The sequence below is a fragment of the Brachyhypopomus gauderio genome, chromosome 16, assembly GCF_052324685.1.
Source record: "Brachyhypopomus gauderio isolate BG-103 chromosome 16, BGAUD_0.2, whole genome shotgun sequence".
NCBI classification, from domain to species: Eukaryota; Metazoa; Chordata; class Actinopteri; order Gymnotiformes; family Hypopomidae; genus Brachyhypopomus; species Brachyhypopomus gauderio.
Window position 1 is genome coordinate 11822343 of NC_135226.1, and position 23052 is coordinate 11845394.

The window sequence follows — 23052 nt, forward strand, 5'->3', positions numbered from 1 at the left end:
TGCGGAAGTGCCGATGTTATGGCCGAGTCTATGGCTGTGTTCGAAATAGTCTACTACATACTACTGGCATACTGATCGAGCCCCAAATCAGTATGTCGTATGCAGTATGTGACCAAAATGAAAATTTCCAGTACGCGAAACATACCCGGATGACTTACTACTTCCGCAAAATATTCCAGTACGCGAACAGAGCTATCTTCGTGGTGTACTGCATCCCATCATGCAACGCTACGTTCACGTGACCCCGTAGTGTGCTTTGCTTTTGTCGCATACTGGAAACTGTACTGCATACTACTACGAGGACCAGTATGCAGTATCCAGTATATACCGAGTCCAGTATGCAGTATCCAGTATGTAGTAATCTATTTCGAACACAGCCAACGAAATTCGCAAGGTGCCTCTTGGAGTTACCGAAGATTACCGTCAACGATGTGCGTCGTATTGTCAGAGCATCAAGTACAACGCCACAGAGTAAACTTGAAAAGGGTTTCAAGTTCTACGTTTCATCCTACCTCTGCAATTTTGAAGGTAAGTCGCTGACGCTAGTTAGCTAGCTAGCCTGAGGTGGCAGTCTAATGAAGTGATGTTGTTTTTAGTAACGAACCAACCTGTCCTAGTACTAGAAATGCCTTTTTAAAACATGTTTGTATTTCTGATGGAAGTATCAGGCAAAAGTAAAGCTAACGAGATAACAGTGAGGGCTCACTGCTACAGATCTATGAAGAAAACAGATATGCCACACCAGCTGAGAGTAGGACTGGTTAAAATGACACGAGTTCTGTTCTGTGTCACGTTCAAAGTTCTGTTGAACAAGTTCAAAAGTTAGTTCAACACAAGTTCAATCTTTTATCCTTGCTCTTACTTCACGTAAGCTGTGATAACCATAGGCATTGGTTTTCAAAGCTTACAATGGTAGCCAAATGCAGAGTAGCTGTGTGGGAATCATTAGCAGTCTATTTTGCCTATAGTAAACAAATGGGAGTTTATTTTACAGTTCGAGCTATTGTTATCTACCTCTATGACTCAAAAGCAGAATATAGTCCACCTCAGCTATTTTTCAAACTGCATTTTCTAAAATCTGTCAATCTGTCTTTCAAATCTTTCATTTTAACTTCTTTATTAACATGTGGCTTCAACACTTACACCTATTAACATATTCTGATAACACTCTTCAAGAAGCAGTTGAAGTAAAACCTGCACTGTTCTGTTGTTGGTGGTGGAAACAACAAAATAATATAAATATTAGGGATGCACCGAAATGAAAATTCTTAGCCGAAACCGAAAACCGAAAATGAGAAAACCAAGGCCGAAAACCGAAACACCGAAATACATTATGCCAATTATTAGTAACATTGGATTTATGGCTAACCTCACAAAAATCAAAGCATTGCAATTCAAAGAATAAATCAACTACAAAATTTGATTTGAAAATATGTATTTAGCACTGACATTACAGTAATGCATATTATAAAATAAAATTAGTGGTGGGCCGTTAACGGCGATAACGCTGACAATGGCCGACCACTAATTAAATTTAACTCGCTTCCAGACCGTTTTTATCTGAGAGGATAAATATATGTATTTTATACGAGTTAAATTTAATTATAACTGATTGACCTGAAAGATAAATATAAATTCTCTCATAAAAACGTGACGTGAGTTGCAACAACATTAAACAGCTCAGGTAAACACGCTTCTGAGAAATGTCATCTGCTCGGCAAAACATAACGGGGCTCAATGTTCTCTATTAGCCTACGAAATCCCACATCCTCTACGACAGAGAACGGCTGATCGTCTAAGGCAACGAGTTCCATAATTTTTGGTGTAATGTCCTTTGCCTTGGCGCCATCACTGGAAAACTTTTTTGCTAGCTTTATCCAAATAAACACGTGCAGGCGATTTTTGCTTGCGTCATCACAACACATTGTTTCGGCCGTGTTGTTTCGGTGATGAAAGTATTTTGGCCGAAAACCGAAAATGCAAATTTAAGCCATTTCGGCCTAAAATTTTCGGTGGCCGAATTTTTGGTGCATCCCTAATAAATATAAGTAGGCCTGTTTCACTCCTATGTGTAAGCATTTCATCTGGAGTGAAAATGAAGTTTAAATCTAAAATATATTTAGTTTATAGTTGCTCTGTGAACTAGTAGATTGAACCATGCACAACACTGTAGAATAGAAAGACAGTATAGCCAAACGTTACATGAGACAATAGACAAGTGACATTCACCACTAACAACATGATGGGACAGATATTGCGCCTATTGACATTGCTGAAGTCTTCTTTTCAAGATATTAAATTTTGCCTCTTGTGTATTTCAGATGACATTACGTGATTCAATGCCAGTTGTGCTCATTAGCTGCAACTGCTCTTGTGCTGCTGGTTGCGGAATCTGCAACCACTTGGTTGCATTGCTTTTCCAGACAGCTCATTATTCTGAATCTGGCATGTCTGTCGTCCCTCCTGTCCTTTCATGCACACAGACAGAACAGAAGTGGCATAAACCACGAACAATGGTTTGTCTTATTTCATTATTTAATATTAGTTAATGTATCACAGTCACTTTACTAACACAATCTTTTAAATTAATAGGGGGTGAAGCCTGGACCCGTGGATGCCATGGTTGTCCTAAAGCCAAAACCCAAAAACCAGGTGCTACTACAGCCAGTGGAGTTAGGTTTGCAGTACCAAATTGAATAGGCAGATTACAGTGTGTGGTAAAAAAAAAATGCTTTTGATCATCTGATAAGACCCTGTTCTCTTCAAAATTTAATTTAGCCTCGTTGTACTTCAGATGACATGTGAAGAAAACCGCTCCAAACAGAACTTGCTGCTGAGAATTAAGTCTTCGATTTGTTTTCGGAGCCTTGATATCTCCTCGCGTAGCTCTTCATTTTCACTGAGGGAGAGATCAAGCACAGCAGGCTCATTACTGACGCAGTAGTCATGTTCATGACACGGTAAGGGGTCATCATCATCATGGTCAGTCTGCATCTCTGTTAGATCAGTGTTGGGTGGACGCTCTGTTCTTTCCCATACTCCAGGTCGTGGAGTTGGAATAGTATAGTTATTCCATTGAAATAGCACAGGAAAAGCTCCAGGTCGCAGTCGTCGTCGTCCAGCAGGAGTGGGAGGTTCGAGTAGATCAGCAGTGATAAAATGTCGCGAACACACTCAGGGAAGTACTCGTGACGATAAAATGATCTCTCCTGATCTTAACCACCCATTGTTTCTGCAGTTCTGAGTCCTTTGGAAAGGTGTGGAAGCTCAGGTAGGAATTACACCTGTCGATGCTGTGCAGAATGGCACACAGCAGTGGTGGTTGCACCAGCTGTCTGTACATTGTTGAAACGTTTCTTTTTTTTTGTTTACCTGTCATGTTTAGGACACGTAAACGGACAGGAGATGAAGGAAACTTCCAAGTAAATAACACGGTAAATATGTTCGTTACAAGACTGGTGAGGTGAATAGCTAGCACAGTGTACGCTTTCAATGGCTACCGGATGTCAACAACCATCCTAACCTTTTAGCGGAAATTACGTCACTTAACAGCGTGCACATAGGCCATTCAGCAATACCAGTTTCAAATGACAGTAAAATTGACCAATCATATCTTCCCTCTTAGTGGGCGGGCTTAACTGTATGATAATTTCCGCCCGCTGTGGCGACGCTAGCTGTCGTTAGCGTACCACCGCTAGCTAGTTTCGATTCATTCCTTTGATGTCCTCACTGTGCTGTGCTGCAATTTTGCATTTTTCACAGATGCTGGCAAACCTGATGACCTTGTGGACGATGTAGCCAGCAAGATGGAAGAGAATGCATTTCTCGCTCTTTGTGAGATCAGGTGCAGCTCTGTTGACCGCCATTAGCTGTTCCACTCTGACTGATGGTATGACATTTTGCTCCACCGTGTCCAAGAAGTCTGCCAAAAAGCTACTGTTGTCTTCCAGGTAGCTCCCAGACCTGATGGCTGTGAGGAACTGTCCCACAGATATGATTCTCAGTGCATGATGGAATTCCACTGGAGTTGGGACACCTGGCACAGTAGCCAAAAACCTAGGCGTCATACTCGACTCCGACCTATCATTTGATAAATACATAGATAATACTACTAGGATAGCATTTCTACATCTCCGCAACATTGCCAAATTAAGAAATGCATTATCACAGGATGATGCCGAAAAATTGGTGCACGCCTTTGTTAGCTCTAGATTAGACTACTGCAATTCACTACTGTCAGGATGTTCAAATAGGAATCTAAATAAACTTCAAATAGTTCAAAATGCCGCAGCCAGAGTTCTGACCAGAACTAGAAAATTTCAGCATATTAGACCAGTCCTATCAGCCCTGCATTGGCTCCCAGTTAAATTTCGTATTGATTTTAAAATTCTATTATTAACATATAAAGCACTACACGGGCTTGCTCCTGAATACCTCCAGGAACTTATTTCCTACTATGAACCCCCACGTCAACTAAGATCACAGGGTGCTGGTCTTTTATTAGTTCCACAAATTAATAAGGTAACAGCAGGGGGAAGAGCCTTTTCTTATAAGGCCCCCCAGCTTTGGAACAACCTTCCAAAATGCGTACGGGGGACTGACACAGTCACAATCTTTTAAGTCTAGGTTGAAAACCCACCTATTTGGTTTAGTGTTTGATAATTAACATCCCCCCCCCCTTAGATAAAGGTACAGATCCAGGGGTTCATAGACGAAGGGTTTTATGGTTGACTGGGGTGCTGGTGCTGTCGTCCCGTCACTGCTCGTGGTCACTCAAGTTCGTTGACCGTGCAGTGGATGGATGCCATTGTCTTAGAATGCCCCCAAGCCTATGTTACCTTCTGGTTCTGCCTTTTTAGCTAGGCTGTAATAGTTTAACTTAATGCCGGAGTTGCTGCCACACTCCAGAAATGTGTTTAATTTCATCTGTCCTGTATATGTCCTCATACAGAGCTAATTTTCCCTGTTTTATTTTCTCCACATGGCTGCCCGCCTGAAAGGAAGTTCAATTTGAGCGCATAAACACAGAGACAGAACTGCGATTTGAGGATTATTGTGACCTTATAGCGAGCAAATTTAGGCTAATGTGAGAGCACATTGCTGTTTAATGCTTTGATTGTTTTATAATTGTTATATATTACGTTCATTTATATATTTTGAGGGACAAGAAGGGGTGAGAAATTCAGATCAGATTAAATTTCATTATTCACTAAATTTCATGTTCACTAACATTAACATATCTTTAAATCATGGTGATTTCTGTAATCCCATGGTATTGGGGACCTAAGTAATCTAAATGACTAATGTACATTTTCTGACTTTCAGATACGACAGAAGGAAATTGTTTGACTTCATTGTGCAGAAATCTGCTTTAAAAGGGTACATTAAAACACATTACATTTACATCCAGACAGTATATGACATATTAAAATACATTGATAAATTATATATAGCTTGTCTTTTTAATACACACTTATTTACAGCAATGACTTCATCAATAAATCTCTAATAATCTCAAATATGAATATCATGTCAAGCAGTTTTTCTGTGTCCTTTCCTCCATGTTAGTGTAGTGTCCACCGTGGTTTGCTGTGCTGCATGCGCCAATGGATCCGAGAAAGGAGCAAAAATGTATGGTTTCTCCACTGATACTGAGAGGAGAAAAAAATGGTTGGCTCAACTCAGCAGGAGCAATCTTACCCTCACTAAAGATTACAATAGCAAAAAAAAAAAAATATGTGAGGTAATCATCAAACACTGCATTTGCACTTTTCACAATAAACACACTATTGGAAAGCTTATTGCATGATTTATTAAAATACAGAACAGTGAACAAAAAAAATCAAAGACTCCAGACAGACTCGGGTGCAGGTTGAGGGTGCTATCTGGTTGCAGGCTCCATTGAATCCCCTATGGTTCTTTGGCTTAAAGAGAGAGAGGAGAAAAAGACAGGAGAAAATGATTATTATGAGTATTGATGTGATATGAATTTGAACTTGTTGCACACCCTTGGTTGTTTTTTATATATGTAATGAGTGTATACGTATCCAGTAAGTGTTCTCTAATACTGTGTATTCACCCACTATGGGATATGTATATGGGTAGACAAAACTGAGTTGTCATGTGTGAGGAGTAAACTCACATCACTCTGCAGGCACATTTTGAGGCAGAGCAGTTCATCAGAACCAAACGGGGCAAGACTAGGCTGAGAGCAGATGCTGTTCCCACCATTTTTTTGCATCGCCCCGCACTCAGAAAGAGGAAGCCCCCTGCACTACGATGCACCACTGGACCTGTAAAGACAGGGCCCACAGATGCTGATCACAGCTATAGTGTTAGAGGTGACACAGGTATAATAAGTATGAACTCCTAATAATTATATTATTTCTTTAAGTGATAGAATATTTAATACGTAATCAGACTAAATAGTATATATCTTTTATATCCAGCAGTTTCAAAAACTGAGGAAATAAGGGATGAGGATACAGAGCGAAGGGAAAGTGAGATTGAACAAAGAGAGAACATGGCTAGTGAGGAGAGACAGGGAGAGCTAATACAACCCAGTGAGCCAGCAGCCAGTCAGCATAACCATCAGCCAGAAGCCAGCCAACCAGAGTTATTGAAAAAATTAAAGAGACAAGAAAGAATCATCAGGAAAACAAAGGCAGCACTACAAAAAATAAGGAAGGAAAATGCCACTCTCAAGAAGACACTGAAAGTTAGGGACACAAGATTTAAGAAAACGTTTTCAAAAGATCAAATGAAAGCATTAGGCAGACTAACCACAAAAGGGATGAAATGGAGCAATGAGACAATTAAGAAGGCGTTGAAAATTGGCTTTACTGCTGGTGGGACAGGTTACAAGACCCTGCAGGAACTGCAAATTTCCCTGCAAGGAATAAGAACCCTACAGAGAAGGATGCAATGCGTTAGATTTGAGCCTGGAGTGCTGACAGAGGTGTTTGATTTCCTTAAACTGAAGGTAGATGGGTTGACAGAGATTGAACGGGAATGTGTGTTGACCTTGGATGAAATGGCAATCACACCAAGTGTGGAGTTGCATATGCTTACCGGCAAACTCTATGGTGATGTGACTTTGCCAGGTCACACAGGAGTAGCAACACATGCTTGTGTCTTTATGCTGGCTGGAAGCACAACACGGTGGAAGCAAGTAGTGGCATATACTTTCACTGGCAATACTACCAACGGAGCACAGTACAGGCCAATAATTATTGAATTAATACAAAGGGCAGCATCCATAGGGCTACATGTGCTCAACGTCACCACTGACATGGGTAGCCCTAAGCAGGCTATGTGGAGATCCTTTGGGGTCAACCTCAATAAAACATCTGTGCCACATCCATAAACACCAGACAGACAACTTTATTTCATGCCTGATGTCCCACATATGGTAAAGAGCTTAAAAAGTGCCCTTGTCCGTGGACATGTGTTCAACATTCCTGAGGACATTGTAAACAAAGAGAACCTCCTCTCTAATGAGGTTTCAGTGGTCCTATTAAAGACCTAGTGGCCTTTCAGGAAGGGATGGCATTAAAAAATAGCTCCCCATCCGTCAGCTGCAGCCATCGAGCAAAGTCACTTTGACAAGATGAAGGTTGGTCCTGCTCTAAATGTATTCAGTAAGGCAACAAGTGCTGGGCTGAAATACATGGTGCAGCAAGAAAAACGCCCTCTGTCCTACACAACTACAGCGTGGCTACTGGAGCAAGTTGATGATTGGTTCGATCTAATGTCATCTCGTCATCCATTTACGTCCCTGAGCAGACTGAAGATGGAGGAGTAGCAAAAGGCCATCACCTTCCTTCAGGACATTGTCCATCTGTTCCGTGGGATGAAGATTGGTCAGAAGGGACACTGGAAGCCTGTTCAGACTGGGGTGATAATGGCAACAAAGGGCAGTCATGGCCTGGCGGTTAGGGAACTGGTCTTGTGACCGGAGGGTCGTGGGTTCGATTCCCAGACCTGAGGCCATGACTGAGGTGCCCTTGAGCAAGGCACCTAACCTCAACTGCTCCCCGGGCACCGGGCTAGGGCTGCCCACCGCTCTGGGCACGTGTGATCCACAGCCCCCTAGTAATCACTAGTGTGTGTGTGTGTGTGTGTGTGTGTGTGTGTGTGTGTGTGTGTGTGTGTTCTGACTGCACAGATGGGTTAAAAGCGGAGGACAAATTTCAATTGGGGTGTAAAAATCACAATTGGCAAAATATGGCACATTTCATTTCAACAACATCAATTTTAGCCATACAAGAGGAGTTGCTGACTAGAGGACACAGGTTTGTGTTAACATTAAGATTCACACAAGACTGCCTTGAAAATACCTTCAGCTGTGTGAGGTCTAAAAATCCTGTCCCAACTCCAGTGGAATTCCATCATGCACTGAGGATCATATCTGTGGGACAGTTCCTCACAGCCATCAGGTCTGGCAGCTACCTGGAAGACAACAGTAGCTTTTTGGCAGACTTCTTGGACACGGTGGAGCAAAATGTCATACAATCAGTCAGAGTGGAACAGCTAATGGCGGTCAACACAGCTGCACCTGACCTCACAAAGAGCGAGAAATGCATTCTCTTCCATCTTGCTGGCTACATCGTCCACAAGGTCATCAGGTTTGCCAGCATCTGTGAAAAATGCAAAATTGCAGCACAGCACAGTGATGACAGTCCTGCTGGAGAAAACAGCATCTTATTGAACTTAAAAAGAGTTCAAGGCAGGTGCTCTTTGTCATCCTTCCCAAGACGCATATGATTTCATTCAGCAAATTGAGGAACTATTTAGGACCAAGACTGGTTCCTCCCTCATGGAACTCCCCAATGCAGTGAGTGTCTTGGAGAAACAAGCTCAGGCACTTTGCAGTAAGCTTCCAGCTTGCTGTGGAGTACAAGACAAAATCATGAAAAGATTCATACGGCTAAGGTTGAGAATTGAGGCAGCAACAATACCAAATGACAGAAAGAAGAAACAGTTAAAAGATGGTCATTTTGGAAGCAAGAGCCAATCCAGAAAGTTGAAAAACAACTCCAGTAGCCAAGCTTCAAAATCCGGTAACCCCTAAACAGCTCCAAATGTGCCATCAAGCCCATTAGTCACTCCAACAGCAACATTTGGACTAATCATTGCTCCTACAAGTGCTCCAGCCCCCCAGCCAACATCACTACTCCTACACTCCTACAGCCAACATACGGCAGTGTAATAAACATGGATTTCTTATTGCTATTTGAAACTTACCTTGTTGTGTTTTCAATCTCATTGTGCTGCCCTCACTCTGAGTTATCTAATTTCACCAGCTAGACAGCGAGTTAACGACGCTTCAAATAATCAAGCTTTGTTTCTTTGTGTTGATTTATTTGTAGAATGGCCTCTAACCATTGCCCTCTTTAGGCCGTCGTAAAACTAAGAAATAAAATGTACAAGCATAGCATTAGCTAACATCGCAAACTGTCGTGTTACATGTTAACTATACACCACACAATAACAAATCCAGATCAACTCAAATGCACATATTTTTTTACACAAACAAAAATAAAATCACAATTTTGTCATATTATGATACTTACGGACAAATCTCGTCCAAGGCTACAATGTGTGGAGTTCAACATTAATTCGACACACGAACGGCTCGACATTGCGTACGGTCATCTTGAATGATTTCTTTTTTACAAAGTTAATGAAACAGTAATGCCACTCATCCACAAGAGGGAGCTCTGAAATAGCGTACAAAAAACTGCTGCTCAACACAACTTACAAGAGGCAAAACACTCATCATGGTCAGCACCCAATTATCCCACAGCAGGCCACTAATATACACTAACAAGATAAATTAAATACAACATAAATAATACAATAATAGAATACAAGTCTAGTACGGTTACATATGATTACATATATCATACTGTACTATAACATTTTAGTATGTTGTATTACTCTTTAGTCTTGTAAGATTCATTGATCAAAACTGCCACCCTAGTTTCAACTTACCTTGTGTTTTCAATCTCTCTTGATGACCTTCCCTCTCCCTTTGCCATCAGTCTGCTGAGCATAATACAGATAATAGTCAACAGAGTAACAATACCTACAAACACTTGATCTATAAATTACACTGTTGTGTACTATTTAGAAGTCTTAAATATGCATTCTAATCAATATCAGCAGTGATGCATCACAAGAATGGCTCTCCTCCTTATTGTGCGTTAGCTTAACGTTAGCTGGTACTCCAAAATGGATATCCTCATTTCACCTCCTCGACCCAACACACTCTACAATCACACTCAAATGTTGTATTTAACCAATACTTAGCTACCCCGCAAAAACATCGCGTTTAGGTGAAACGGCATTAAGAGAGGAATTTACAATTAATAGGCTGTCGGTCGTTAATGTGAAATCTCGCTAACCGTATTCGCGTTGCCTTAGCATAGATTTAGTTCCCTAAATCTGCTTATTAAGAGGTGGATAATTCACTAAAATGTTTTAATGCACATTTAAATGCACTTGTTAATTTGATTCTGATGTCCTTATAATACACAATCTGATTTTTTTACGCGTACTAACTTGTAAAAGTGTATCACAGATGGTCCACTGCTCCAGTTTGACTGCGCTGCTCGTATTTGCTGCTAACTTCCGGGAATTATTGACAGGCTCCACGATCCGCCATTGCAGTAAAAAAACTGCTCCGTTGGAGTGAACGGAGTTGACGCGACTCTCTCTCTCTATAGGGCTCTGGTTTCGATTAATTCCTTTGACGTCCTCGTGCGCGTTGTTTACATATTCCGCTTCCGAGGAACACGGAGCTGTGAACCTTATTTTGTTGGAACCTTATTTTTCTTAAGAAGTTATCTAGTACATATATTACTGTTTATTGCGTGTCTAAAGCTGTACTGTCGTCTCAGTTTTTTTTTTCTTTATTGTAGTTAATTAGGAGAGGAAACACTTCTTTTTCGGGGGGATGGGAGCGCGCCCAGGTTTAATGGTCACGGTTCGCTACTGATATACGGTCTCTGGTATGAACCCTTTGGGTACAAGCCAGGCTGCATCAGGTTATTGTAGCAGCCTGGCTGATTTGGTGTTTTAGTTAAAAAAATAGGAAATTGTCATATCACGTGCTACTCAACTTTAGAATGTTTGGTTGGGAAGGTGGAATGTTTGGATTCAGTTTCGATGCTGAAAAGCTGAGAAATTGTCGCATGACATTTGGCTCTGAGAATTATCAACCCTACAATCTGAGAATACTATCAACTACAATCTTTACAAATCTTACAAATCTTCCCAGATCTTTCTATTTTTTCTAGATCTTTCTATCTTTCTATTTTTTCTAATTTTTCATCCAGGAGATTTTTTTTACCCTAGGAGAAGTGACCAGCCAAGGCCGGGGCAGGAACCGAAGATCTTCACAGACACACCAGGTGAGAAAAATATATTTTCATATACTGTACATAATTTTATACTTCTATGTAAGACAGTATATTTAGTTCTTATGAGTATGGATTTCCACAGGCTTATTCACAATTATTAAAAATTAAATATACACATTTATGTAGTAGGTTTCTAAGGTTCAGAAAAATAACATGTATATTTATTCTGCTGATGACTGTCAAGCTCTTTATTTCATGTGTACAGGATAATATAATTAATGGAGCATGGGTTATTTCTTTGATTTCTTTGACTCAGTACAATTTTTATGAATTCCACCATGTTAACATTGTCCATGTGGCCATGGAAAAAGCAAATAAAAATAAACATTTTTAAAAAGAAACAGATTTCTAACATCACAAATTCTTAAGCTTTCTCCCCACATTCTGATGACATCACATGGCACCATAGCCCTTCTTATAATCACTTGTTCATTGGGAAACACTTACAAGGCATTTGAGCCTCACTGTGAGGCGTGCTGGGTTTCACTTTACCTGCTGTGGGATTTTCAGGTGTGCCCTACAACCCCCAAGAGACAGTAATCCACAGAGAATATGGCAATATCTGTCTACTTCTGTTATTCGTATATTACATAATCTTTTTCTTAATGTTCAGTCAACATGACAGCAGATGCCCTTCGGAGACCAGTTGGAGACCAGTTGATCCTGGAAGAGGATGAGAATTATCTCCCATCTGAACAAGGTACATTAGCTGTCGCATACTACCTGTTACAGTTTAGGACCCCGGATAAAACTTTAATATATGTTACTGAAATGGTATACTTTAATATCCACCATTGATAAAGTCTACAAGCTACAACAGTCCCATCATTTAATAACTAAATTATAATGTTGACATAATAACTTAATAATATATAATAATAATAATAATAATATATATAATAATAATATTAACAACACATGTCCAGTTGGGACTCTTGTATGTTCGTCCAAGCTATAGCTACACTTTATAACATAGAATCATTCTCCATGCATTATGGACTTAAATATTTGAATTTGTGGGATTTTTCTTGATTTGAAAATATCATACTGATTGTGGGTATATTCATCTTATCCGTATTTCTCCTCAGAGGTCCATGAGTATGCCAGAGAAATTGGCATTGACCCTGATGGGGAGCCAGAGCTGCTGTGGCTGGCCAGAGAGGGGATTGTAGCCCCACTACCTCCTGAATGGAAACCCTGGTAGGACAAGCTCATTCTCATACAGTCACCCAGTTTTCTTATCCTTACACACAGAGCAGTGAGCGTTGGTGTGAGCGTTGGTTCCTTTTAGAAAAAATCCAAGCATACTCTAATGTGCCCTTAATTGAGGAATGGCTTCCATTCCAAGAACTCTACGTCTCATTCATGCTGGCTCGTTCATTCAGGTTCTTGATTACCTGACGTACCAAGGCCCTTTGTCCCCTGTAACTCAGTTATAATTTTAAGTACCATTTATAGAAGTAGGATGCATCAGGACTTTATTGTGAGTGTCATAATGTCACACAGACTCTCTGGAAGCTTGCAAGAAGTGGGCATTAAATCACTTATGACCTAGGTGATTAAATGAGCAAATTAGACAGCCCAACTTTTTTTTAAATACCATGGAACTGCAAGTCTGGAGAAGACTGAATATTTTGACTGGGAAATAAGACTGGGCAAGAGAAAATATAACAGGCAGAAGAGGATTTTTGAAGTTGGAGAGTATGATGTGACATGAAAGATCAGACACAATTTAACATATGAAATCATTTTTGGATTCTGTATTCAAATGGTTTGGGGGAAAGTATGTTATAACCTTATTGTCAGGTGTAACTGGTGTCTTTATATGAGTCAGTACCTTCATAGATAAAACACACAAAGACAAGATCCAGGGGATATTTAATGTTAGTTGTCCCCGAAACTAACAATTGCAAAGTATAAAATTAATATTTCATCACTCTATGCAGCAGATTTGCTTATAGACTTGGCATTATTAATCTGAGCAATGAGACCCAGAGCACCACTCAGTGTTTCAGATGTTGTTCTGTTGACACCTTTGTGGACAGTCCTGTGCTGGAGAACCTAGGCTTGTCTACATGTCATGTGTTTTTATGTGTGTGTTTATCTATGTGATGAGCTTGTCTCTCTTTCCTACTCTCCAGTCAGGATGTGACTGGAGAAGTATACTATTTCAACTTCTCCACGGGCCAGTCCACCTGGGACCACCCCTGTGATGAGCACTACCGCCAACTAGTGGCCCAGGAGCGGGAGTGTGCTCAGCCATGCCACAGCCATGCCATGGATGAAGAGGAGGAGGATGAAGAGCCGAAGAAGGCGTCTGTCCATGAGGTGGAAACACCTGCTAGAATATAATGCTCTGACTTTTAGCTCACTGTCACCTTTGTAGTCTTTACACTGCAGTTGTTCATACATTATGTTCCCAGCTTTTATACACATTTTTATACAGCGCCACTAACATCACTGTGTGTGCTCACGTGATCTTAGTGTTACTGTAGCACCTTGCTCTACCTGACACACACACACACCCACACACACACACACACACACACACACACACACACACACACACACACAGATCTTGTGAATGTCTGTACATGCATGTTTATGCATGTGTGTTTGCATGTGTTGGTGTGTTTGTCTGTGTATGAGCAGGACAGTGAACTCAGGGTGGCAGAGGAGACTGAGCTGGACGTGGACGAAGAAAAGAAAAAGAGAGAGAAGGAGTGTGTGTGTGTGTGTGAGTGTATGTGTGGTGAGTTGTCTGGTCTGTTGCAGGAGGTGAGGGAGGAGGTGCAGAGGGAGCACAGCAGGAAGCTGGAGCAGCTGTCACAGGAGCACCAGGAGCAGCTCTTCACCCTCAGACACGAGCACCTGGAGGAGGTGCAGAGGGAGCACAGCAGGAAGCTGGAGCAGCTGTCGCAGGAGCACCAGGAGCAGCTCTTCACCCTCAGACACAAGCACCTGGAGGAGGTGTGGCAGGGAGAATTCATTTACTCACAGCTCAGTGATCACCTGAGAGACCGAGCCAATGTGTGTTCATCACATGGTGTGTGTGCAGGAGAGCGTGGAGAGGGAGCGCATGTTGAGGGCTCATCTGGAGGAGAGGGAGAGGATGCAGGCTTCGCACACGTCCCAGCTAGATCAGCTCAGACTACAGCTCGACTCTCAGCTCCAACACACCCACAAAATACACATGCAGAAAGTAAGATCCCACACCCATACGATACTCACGTGCAAAAACGCCTCTTCTGCCATACCCAGTCGGGTGTTTATGTGTATAAAGACGGTGTGAGTTGTTTGTATTTGTTTGTTTTTCTTGTGTGTGTGTTTAGGAGTTAGAAGTGCAGAAGATGATTGAGCAATTGGACATGAAAACCAAAGAGCTCAAAACTCAGGAACTGCTACTCCAAACTCAGGTACTTTACCTGCGTTATTTGAGTGTGTGTGTGTGTGTGTGGGTGTGGGTGTGCTACTCCAAACTCAGATACTTTACCTGCTTTATTTGAGTGTGTGTGTGTGTGTGTGTGTGTGGGTGTGGGTGTGCTACTCCAAACTCAGATACTTTACCTGCTTTATTTGAGTGTGTGTGTGTGTGTGTGTGTGGGTGGGTGTGCAACTCCATGCTCAGGTACTTTACCTACTTTATTTGAGTGTGTGTAGGTGTGTGTGCGCTACTCCAAACTCAGGTACTTTACCTACTTTGAGTGTGTATGTGCAACTGGTACACTGAGCTCCAGGTGCCCTTAGGTTAGGTGCCCTTATAGCTGTACTTATAAGTTACTAATCATTCGTCAGTCAGTTCTTTGTGCTGAGAAGTTAACTGACTCAATGACCTGTTTTGAAGAAAAAAAATGAATAGATCATGTCTGGAGTGTGTGTGTGCGTGTGCATGTGCATGCATGCATGTGTGTGAATCTTCAGTCCAGTCACTCAGCTGCCTGATAAAATGATCTGTGTGTGTGTTCGTACTGTTGGTCTGTAGGCTGCAGATTTGAAGAAGAGGAGACAACAGCTGAGTGAGGAAGGAGATGAAGTTGAGAAGGGGATAGAGGTGCGTGTGAGTGTGTGTGACCAGGTGTGTGTGTGTGTGTGTGTGTGTGTGTGTGTATCTGAGAGTCTGTGACCAGGTGTGTGTGTGTGTGTGTGTGTGTGTGTGTGTGTGTGTGTGTTTCATTGTAAACTGTTATGCTAGGTTGTGTGTCCCCCCCAGGTGTGTGTGTGTGTGTGTGTGTGTGTGTGTGTCATTGTGAACTGTTATGTTAGGTTGTGTGTGTGTGTGTGTGTGTCCCAGGCTCTCCCACGTGTCCTGAGAGAACGGGACAGTCTGCGTGCGGAGCTGGACCGATTAAGAGATGAGAGGAGGAGAGAAAGGGAGGAGCTGGAAAAAGAGAGAGAGGGAAGGAGGAGAGAGAGGGAGGAGAGCAGAAGGATGATGGAGGAGAGAGAAAAACTGCAGGCTAGATGTGATGAACTCCACAGAAGGCTCAGGTAATACACACACACACACACACACATACACACACATTAGCTTTGACCAAGTCAGTACTGGTCTCTGGTGACACAAATGCACGGTACACAGAGTGTGTACATGTACAGATCTGTGTTGGTGTGGAGGGCTCCCTCCGGGTGGAGGAAATGGAACCTCCTCTCTCCCCTGTGCCCACCTCCCACAACCTCCCGCAGCATAGACAAGTATGTGGGTGTGGGTGGGGTGTGGGTGGGGAGGGAGGCTGTCCGATTGTATGTATTTATCATATGTTTATATACTCGTTTGTAATCTCCTCTCTCTCTCTCTCTCTCTCTCTCTCTCTAGCTTGCGGGAGTATATCTCAGGTGAAGGTGTCCTGCAGAGAGCAAGACAGTTCTTGGAGAAACAGACCAGCTGTCTGAGAGCGAGACAGGCGGCACTAAGGACGGCCCACCCCAGCCCGCAGAGGTCCGCTGCAGGAGGCTCTGCTCAGCCTCTCTGCCAGGTCCGTCAAGTCTAGTCAGTTTTATTTATAAAGCGCTTTTTACAAAACATGGTGTCACAAGCGCATGGGTCCAGATCCCTATTGAACAAGACAGGGGCAAGTGTGGCAGAGACAAACTCCCTATGCGGATTAGGAAGAAACCTTGGGAGGACCAAGACCCCAAAGGGAAGCCATGCTCCATTGGCCCAGCAACTTTAAGTTCATATTTATAGTCCTGTGTCTATCTGAGCAGTCACAGTCTCTCCAATATGGATGCTGGGCCTCAGGTAGGATGCTGGCCGTATTGGCACATGCATCCACGGCATCAGCACATCCACTGGCAACCCAGAGCATCTTCTAGCTCCTTTATGGAATTGTCTTTGTAGAAACATGTAGTCAAGATACAGAATGCAGGTTAATATGTAAAATCAAATTAAACTTCCATATATATAGCACACGTGCCAGTGACTTAGCATGTGGCTCCAGCAGGCTTATCCCTAGCAGCATAACTAAAGAGAGGGGCCTGGAGGTGACCACAGGCATGAGGGTACTGAGACATTACTCTGCCTTCGGCTGTAATCTTGTAGTTTTCGGATCTGAGCGCAATCCTGCGCTTTGAGAGAGCAGCAGGTGAGATGGATTATGGTATGCAGTAAGTTTACTCGGATATTGTGGAGGACTATTTAATGCTTTATAGCAGAACAGAAGAATTTTAAAATCAGTTTGATATTTAACCAGGAGCCAGTGCAATGCTGAGAGAGTAGGACTAATGTGATGCACTTCTCAAGGCCTAGTTAGGACTCTGGCTCTTGGATTCAAGTTGGAATGCAGCAAGTTGGACTTTCTTTAGGGACTGTTTAGAGCAGGGGTAATCAATTAAATCTTTCCGCGGTCCATTTTTGGCAGATAGCTCAGACCTTAGGTCCGGGTCCGCGGTGGCGAACGAAAGTTGTTGAGCGGGGGGGTGGGGGGGGGGGTGGCAAACGAAAGTTGTTGAGCGGGTGGGGGGGGGGGGGACGTAACACTCAAATGGGTGGTGAGCGTAACACTCGTCTGAAAATAAATTCTCCGGTTTAAAATATAGTCTCCCGTTTTTTTGGCATTTGGGTCCGTATCCAGTTAATAAGGAATGTGATTGGGTCCGGACAGGACGGCATTCGGGTCCGGATCCGGACCGCGGTCCGCCATTTGGTGATACCTGGTTTAGAGCATCCAATTAAAAGTAGTCCAATCTTGATGAGATTGTGGACCAGTTTCTCTGCGTCTGATACCGAACGTACATGTCTCAGCTTGGCAATATTACATGAAGGTGCAAAGGCAGCATTAGTGACATTGCATATGTGTGTGTCAAATGAAAGATCCTAATCACTAGTGACGCCTAAACTTTTAGCAGGAAATTCAGGTGTTACTGAAAAGCCATCTAGTGTAATAAGAAGATCAGACCCATTGCTTCTAGCACCCTTGGATCCAAGAAGTAACACATCAGTCTTATTAGAATTTAGAAGAAGAGAATTAGATGCCATCCAGTTCTTTATTTCTTGGATGCAGTTCTCAGTTTTGGTAGTAGTGTTGACATCATCCAAATTAGAATATATATATATATATATATAAGTGTAAGTAATTACACTTCCAAATTAGAAAAAAAAAAAATATATATATATATATATATATATATATATATATATATATATATATATATATATATATATATATATATATATACATATAAAACTGAGTATCATCTGCATAGCAATGCAAGCTAATACTATGCCTACAAATGCTTGCTAGCCTATATAATGAGAATAACATGGGACCCAATACAGATCCTTATGAGCATTCATTATTTTCAAGTACAAATAGGTAACGATCGGTCAGGTAGGATTTGAACCAGGAGAGTGATTGACCTTTTATCTGAGAATATTAAGAGATTGTTAACTACTTTAGACAGTTTCAGTGCTGTGGTGGGTCTAAGCACGTTAGGTCTTGCAGTGCCTACAGCCATGTAGCCAGGTCAGATGGGAGAGAGTAGGAAGCATGAGTATAGCTCCTCTTAGATGTTCTGCTCCCCTGTGCTGTAGGAGGTGAGTGAGCTGGAGAAGCTGAGGGAGACGGTCCAGAAGGGCCACGAGCTCCTGAGAAAGAAGGAGGAGAGACTCGGCCAGCTGGACACGTCACTGGCAGAGGAGGTAACACACACACACACACGCGTATGCCTGCACCCACACACTTATGTACAAACCCACATTAATACCTACCTGGGCTTTACAATGTTTTACTGTCTCAGCTGTCATGTGATGAAGGCGAGCGGCTGGTGGGAGATCGGAGAGTCTCTGATGTCATAGACTCAGAGACGAGCGGTGTGTGTGGCCAAGAGGAGACGAGTGAGACACACACTCCATGTGCATGCACAACACACACGGGCAGACATTTTAAGAAGGCACTAATTTTGGTTAGCCATGAATAAGGGAAGGTATCAAAACATCCTTCCAGAACAACATCTCCCAACGATTCAGGAGCAGTTTAGCAGCAATGAACAATTATGGACTGTTAATAATTGTACTTCATTAAGGTTCTTAAAAAAGGTTCTTAAAAAAAGCTGAGGAAGCAAACTGTGAAAACTAAAAATATGCCCACAACTGTAAACAGCTCTAGAGTCCACTCTGGTCTTGTTGGTTCATAGTTATCTGATGTTTTTATTTCTCTAGCAGTAATACACCCAAACTCTGGTCTTCCTCTCTGCTACTCCCACTCTCTGTTTCAGCACATGCAGTGCCAGTGAAAGTGCAGCAGTTAGCAGAGTCCCTGCAGCAGATCTCTGGCCAGCTGAACACAGTGCTGGGTGAACTGGGATCTTTCACTGGGAGGAGCGTCCAGCCCCTCCCTCAGCCACCTCCGTCCTCCTCCTTCCCTCCTGCCCCGTCCTGGGCATGGACACCAAGCCCCGCCTCCTCTTCAGTGGCTCAGAACAGCTTCTTACACTCCACCATTAATGGTCAGTGTTGGGAACGTTACTTTAAAAAAGTAATTCGTTATAGTTACTACTTGTTCAAAAAAGTAACTGAGTTAGTAACTGAATTACTCTATAATAAAAGTAACTCGTTACCAGGGAAAGTAACTATTTGCATTACAGTTAAAAAAAAAGTTATATGCCAAGGAATAAGGATTTTTTGAAAAAGCAGTTTTCACAGTCAGTTGAAATGAGTAGATCAGAAAGGTGTTGAACTTTTGATATTTACTGCACATCCACAGACCAGTGCAGGATAAAATCCTTTATAATCCCAAATCTTTGTAAAAAAAAAAAAGCAAAAGCAAACAGTTACACTATATAAAGTGCATTTACATCTTTCAAATTAAATTAAATTCTCTCAACCTGAGACAACTGGTTTGTTCACAACAGAAGTAAACTTAGAATAAAACCTCTATTCTTAATTAAATAAATCAAATACCCAGTCTGGTAGACATTCAGGAACTTCAAGTATTTTCTTAAATAATGTTTATATCGCCACCTTGAAAATGCTAATTTTTCTTCGGCTTGTTCCTGACTCGCCATTTCTGCCTCTTCTCCGTGTCGTGTGTCACTGGTGTGCTTCGGCGCGCGTGTAAAAACACTGGCTCTGATTGGCTACCATAACGGTGCCTTAGCCAATCGCTTACTGACTTGTTAAGTTAAACAGGTGTTACACCGTAACACAGAGAACTGTGACCTATCGAGATCTGTTACTCCTCACTAGCCTGGGCAGCGATCCGCTCGGATTACTGTTAGTATATCAATATATAGTAATGCACCGCTTTTAATGACCAGTAACGTCAACTGCGTTATATTATCCCGTTACTGACTAAATGACGCCGTTACCTAACGCCGTTACCTAACTGTGGTCACACAGTGGGCTGCAGTGATTTTCACTAATGCTTCATTTCTTCATCACTTGTAAAACCTTTGAATACAAATAGAAAACTTCTGCCTCTCCCTCAAGCACAAACCAGTCACTGCTGGATTTATAGCTTTTTTCACATAGTTGATGACCATTGATTTTCTGTGCTAGGATAATGCCGATCTTTTCCAGTGTAAGGGTGGTGCAGTGTAGAGACCTGCTGTGTCAAATTGGCTTCAGAAATCTAAACCGCACTACCTGTATTAAGACTACTCTGATTTTAGGAGTTTCCATGGATACCAGTGCCCGCTATCCTATGAGGGCTACCAGAGCATATAGTGGATACACTCCAGCAAGGTGACTACACACACTTGCACACCTGTGCAGGCTTGGTCACAATCTCTCACTCTCACTCTCTCTCACAGGATCAGTGCTGCTGTTGATTTTGAAAGGAAAATTGATGAACTCATACAGTGCTTTTTCATTATGTGTGTGTGTGTGTGTGTGTGTGTAGTCTCTCCTCTGAGCTAGATGGCCAGAGGCTGCAGAGACTGATCGACGACAACAAAAGGTGGCTGGAATCACGACGCAAAGACCCAAATGTGTATCCTTTCACAATCTCTCTCTCCCCCTCAGCTTATACACATGTACGTATCACACACAAACCAGTACGGGAACAGAATGCATCATATTTTCACACACACTCTCTTGCACCCTTGTATTCTCCTGAACCTCTGCCCAGGCCTCTCTTCACACGCTACCCAGCTGCCCCGCCCACCAATGGGCTGGTCCAGCTCAGCCTGGACAAGAAGAATCAGATCAAGGTCTACCATTACTGAAGAGGCACAACCCACTGATGTCCATGTATGTCCAGTGCAAACAAATCAATGGATAGACAGAATACAAACATGCCTATGGACATAAGAGAACACATGAAATTGTCAAGAGACTTAAACACAGAATGTATAACACTAATGACAGTCGTGTGCATCTACAGTGTACATATACAGTGTTTAAAGTGTAGTATTCAACACATCTGTCCCCTTTAATCCCTTCATACCTTTGTATGTGTTGATGCCATGCCATTAAACAACTGCTGTACAAGTTCATTTCCACAACAGAAAAGCCTCATAAATCCTGATGACAGGATTATCTTGATCTAGATATTATAGTCCCTAATCTTAGTCTGAAGATGAGGATCACCAACAGAGGTTGTGTAAGCCATATGAAGGTTACAGCTTCCTAGGAGTGTTGTGCTTCACAAAACAACGTGTTTACAGATGTGACACTTGGGGACCAGACAGTGCTTAGCCTGTAAATCCTTTTCATGTAGATACGAAATTTTGCATTTATTTTTGTAAAACGAATAAATCTGTGGTGTTTTACATCAGTGTGGCTTGTGATGTTTGATGGTGTGTGTTTCACTTCTGTGCTTACAGTAAGATCAGGAATAGACCTTCTGTTCAGCAATAGCACTTCTACTGCACACCGATTCTGCAGCACATGCCCCACCGTGGATTCTTCTCAGCTCCACCACGAGTGCAGTCAGAAGAAAGCAGAACAATGACTTGCAGCAGAGAAAAAAAACTGCCGTTTTTGCACATCACAGAAAAGTGAATAAAGTTTAATCTGATTCTAGACCTGCTGTAATTGTTATTTTACCGATCTACAGGACATCCTGACACACACCCACTTGCGCTACTGAGAAAACATACAAATGCTTTATTCATTACTCTCAACCATCAGTTATTAAAAACATCACTTTTTTTTTTTTTTTACATCTGTGCAAATTAGATTCCACCATGTTCACTATCACAGAAGGACTAGTAAAGTGTCCTGGTGAACTAGAGCATTCACTCCTCAGTCAAACCCAAGAGGCCCCAAACCAACATGGAAGGGAGCGGATTGACTAACACACGACTCGGGCGACGTAGGAAAAGAAACAACAAGTGCAAAATGCATTGACGTTTGCATGGCAGGTTTGATTTTTCTCCACTTGAAATACTGAAGCACTGAACGTCGTCTTTGCCGGCATTACAGAAGCAGAGTGTCACAGCGACAGAGCTCGATCATTACGATGGTGACGGCAACAAGAAGCTCGAGAAGCTCCAGCAGGTGTGAAGGACAATCTGATTGGCACGTTCAGTGTCCTCACAGCATCACTCTACAGGGAGCCCAACACTGACTAACGTCTGGCTGTTGAGACGAATCTTCAGGGCTGCAAGGCCTCTTATTGGAAGGCTACAGTATTGTCCAATCATTAGCCAGGAGAAGTTAGAAGACGTAGATTTTATCTCTCTGAATGGTGTCCAGGTCATCGTCCATTGTTAGGAGCACCTGTTTGGAGTAAGGACAAATGAACAGGAAATAAGACCTCGTATTCCTCTAAAGAGGGTTAGGAAATAAAACATTGCATCTCCATCATCGGTTTCCCTCTAAAGAGGAGTCACCAACTGCATGAAGGTTCAATCACACCTGGTATTAAAAATACATTTTGGTGATTAGTGTGTTCACCAAATACAGCTGTAAGCAGGGCCACAAAAACCACCTCCAACATGTGTTCTGTGAATGCCTGATTGACTAGATCTAAAACGTTATCACTGTGAGCCTGCTTGAGTAGATCTGCACCACTCTTGGGTAAAGGAGATGCCTGTGGTTCGAACATTATTAGAAGACCATACCATAAACTCTGCAATCTAGGACTGTCCCCCTCACTGTGCTCATGCATCAAAGACTTTCTCACTAACAGACCACAAGTGGTGAGAATAGGGGACCACACATCATCCCAAATCATTTTAAACA

General features: G+C 42.3%; 1 protein-coding gene across 19 annotated transcripts; it reads left to right on the plus strand.

Moving 5' to 3' along the window:
• On the plus strand, positions 1 to 21890 carry LOC143477803 (uncharacterized). 19 transcript variants are annotated; one of them, XM_076976622.1, is made up of 28 exons: positions 1 to 528; positions 2322 to 2516; positions 2593 to 2652; positions 2795 to 2960; positions 3045 to 3271; positions 3386 to 3434; positions 3763 to 3889; positions 5001 to 5086; positions 5326 to 5379; positions 5569 to 5743; positions 11362 to 11417; positions 12040 to 12126; positions 12515 to 12626; positions 13568 to 13754; positions 14079 to 14396; positions 14485 to 14628; positions 14759 to 14842; positions 15409 to 15477; positions 15718 to 15914; positions 16023 to 16118; positions 16240 to 16399; positions 18457 to 18564; positions 18663 to 18759; positions 19140 to 19370; positions 20535 to 20607; positions 20765 to 20854; positions 20993 to 21114; positions 21690 to 21890. In XM_076976622.1, exons 10-27 carry the CDS (start codon positions 5607 to 5609, stop codon positions 21087 to 21089), a joined length of 2343 nt encoding a protein of 780 aa, XP_076832737.1. In that variant the 5' UTR covers positions 1 to 528; positions 2322 to 2516; positions 2593 to 2652; positions 2795 to 2960; positions 3045 to 3271; positions 3386 to 3434; positions 3763 to 3889; positions 5001 to 5086; positions 5326 to 5379; positions 5569 to 5606; the 3' UTR covers positions 21090 to 21114; positions 21690 to 21890. The 19 variants fall into 19 exon arrangements, with proteins under 19 accessions (XP_076832737.1, XP_076832739.1, XP_076832741.1 ...); XM_076976624.1 differs by having other exon boundaries at positions 5574 to 5743; XM_076976626.1 differs by lacking the exon at positions 5001 to 5086 and having other exon boundaries at positions 3763 to 3950; positions 5574 to 5743.
• The last annotated feature ends 1162 nt before the right edge of the window (positions 21891 to 23052 follow it).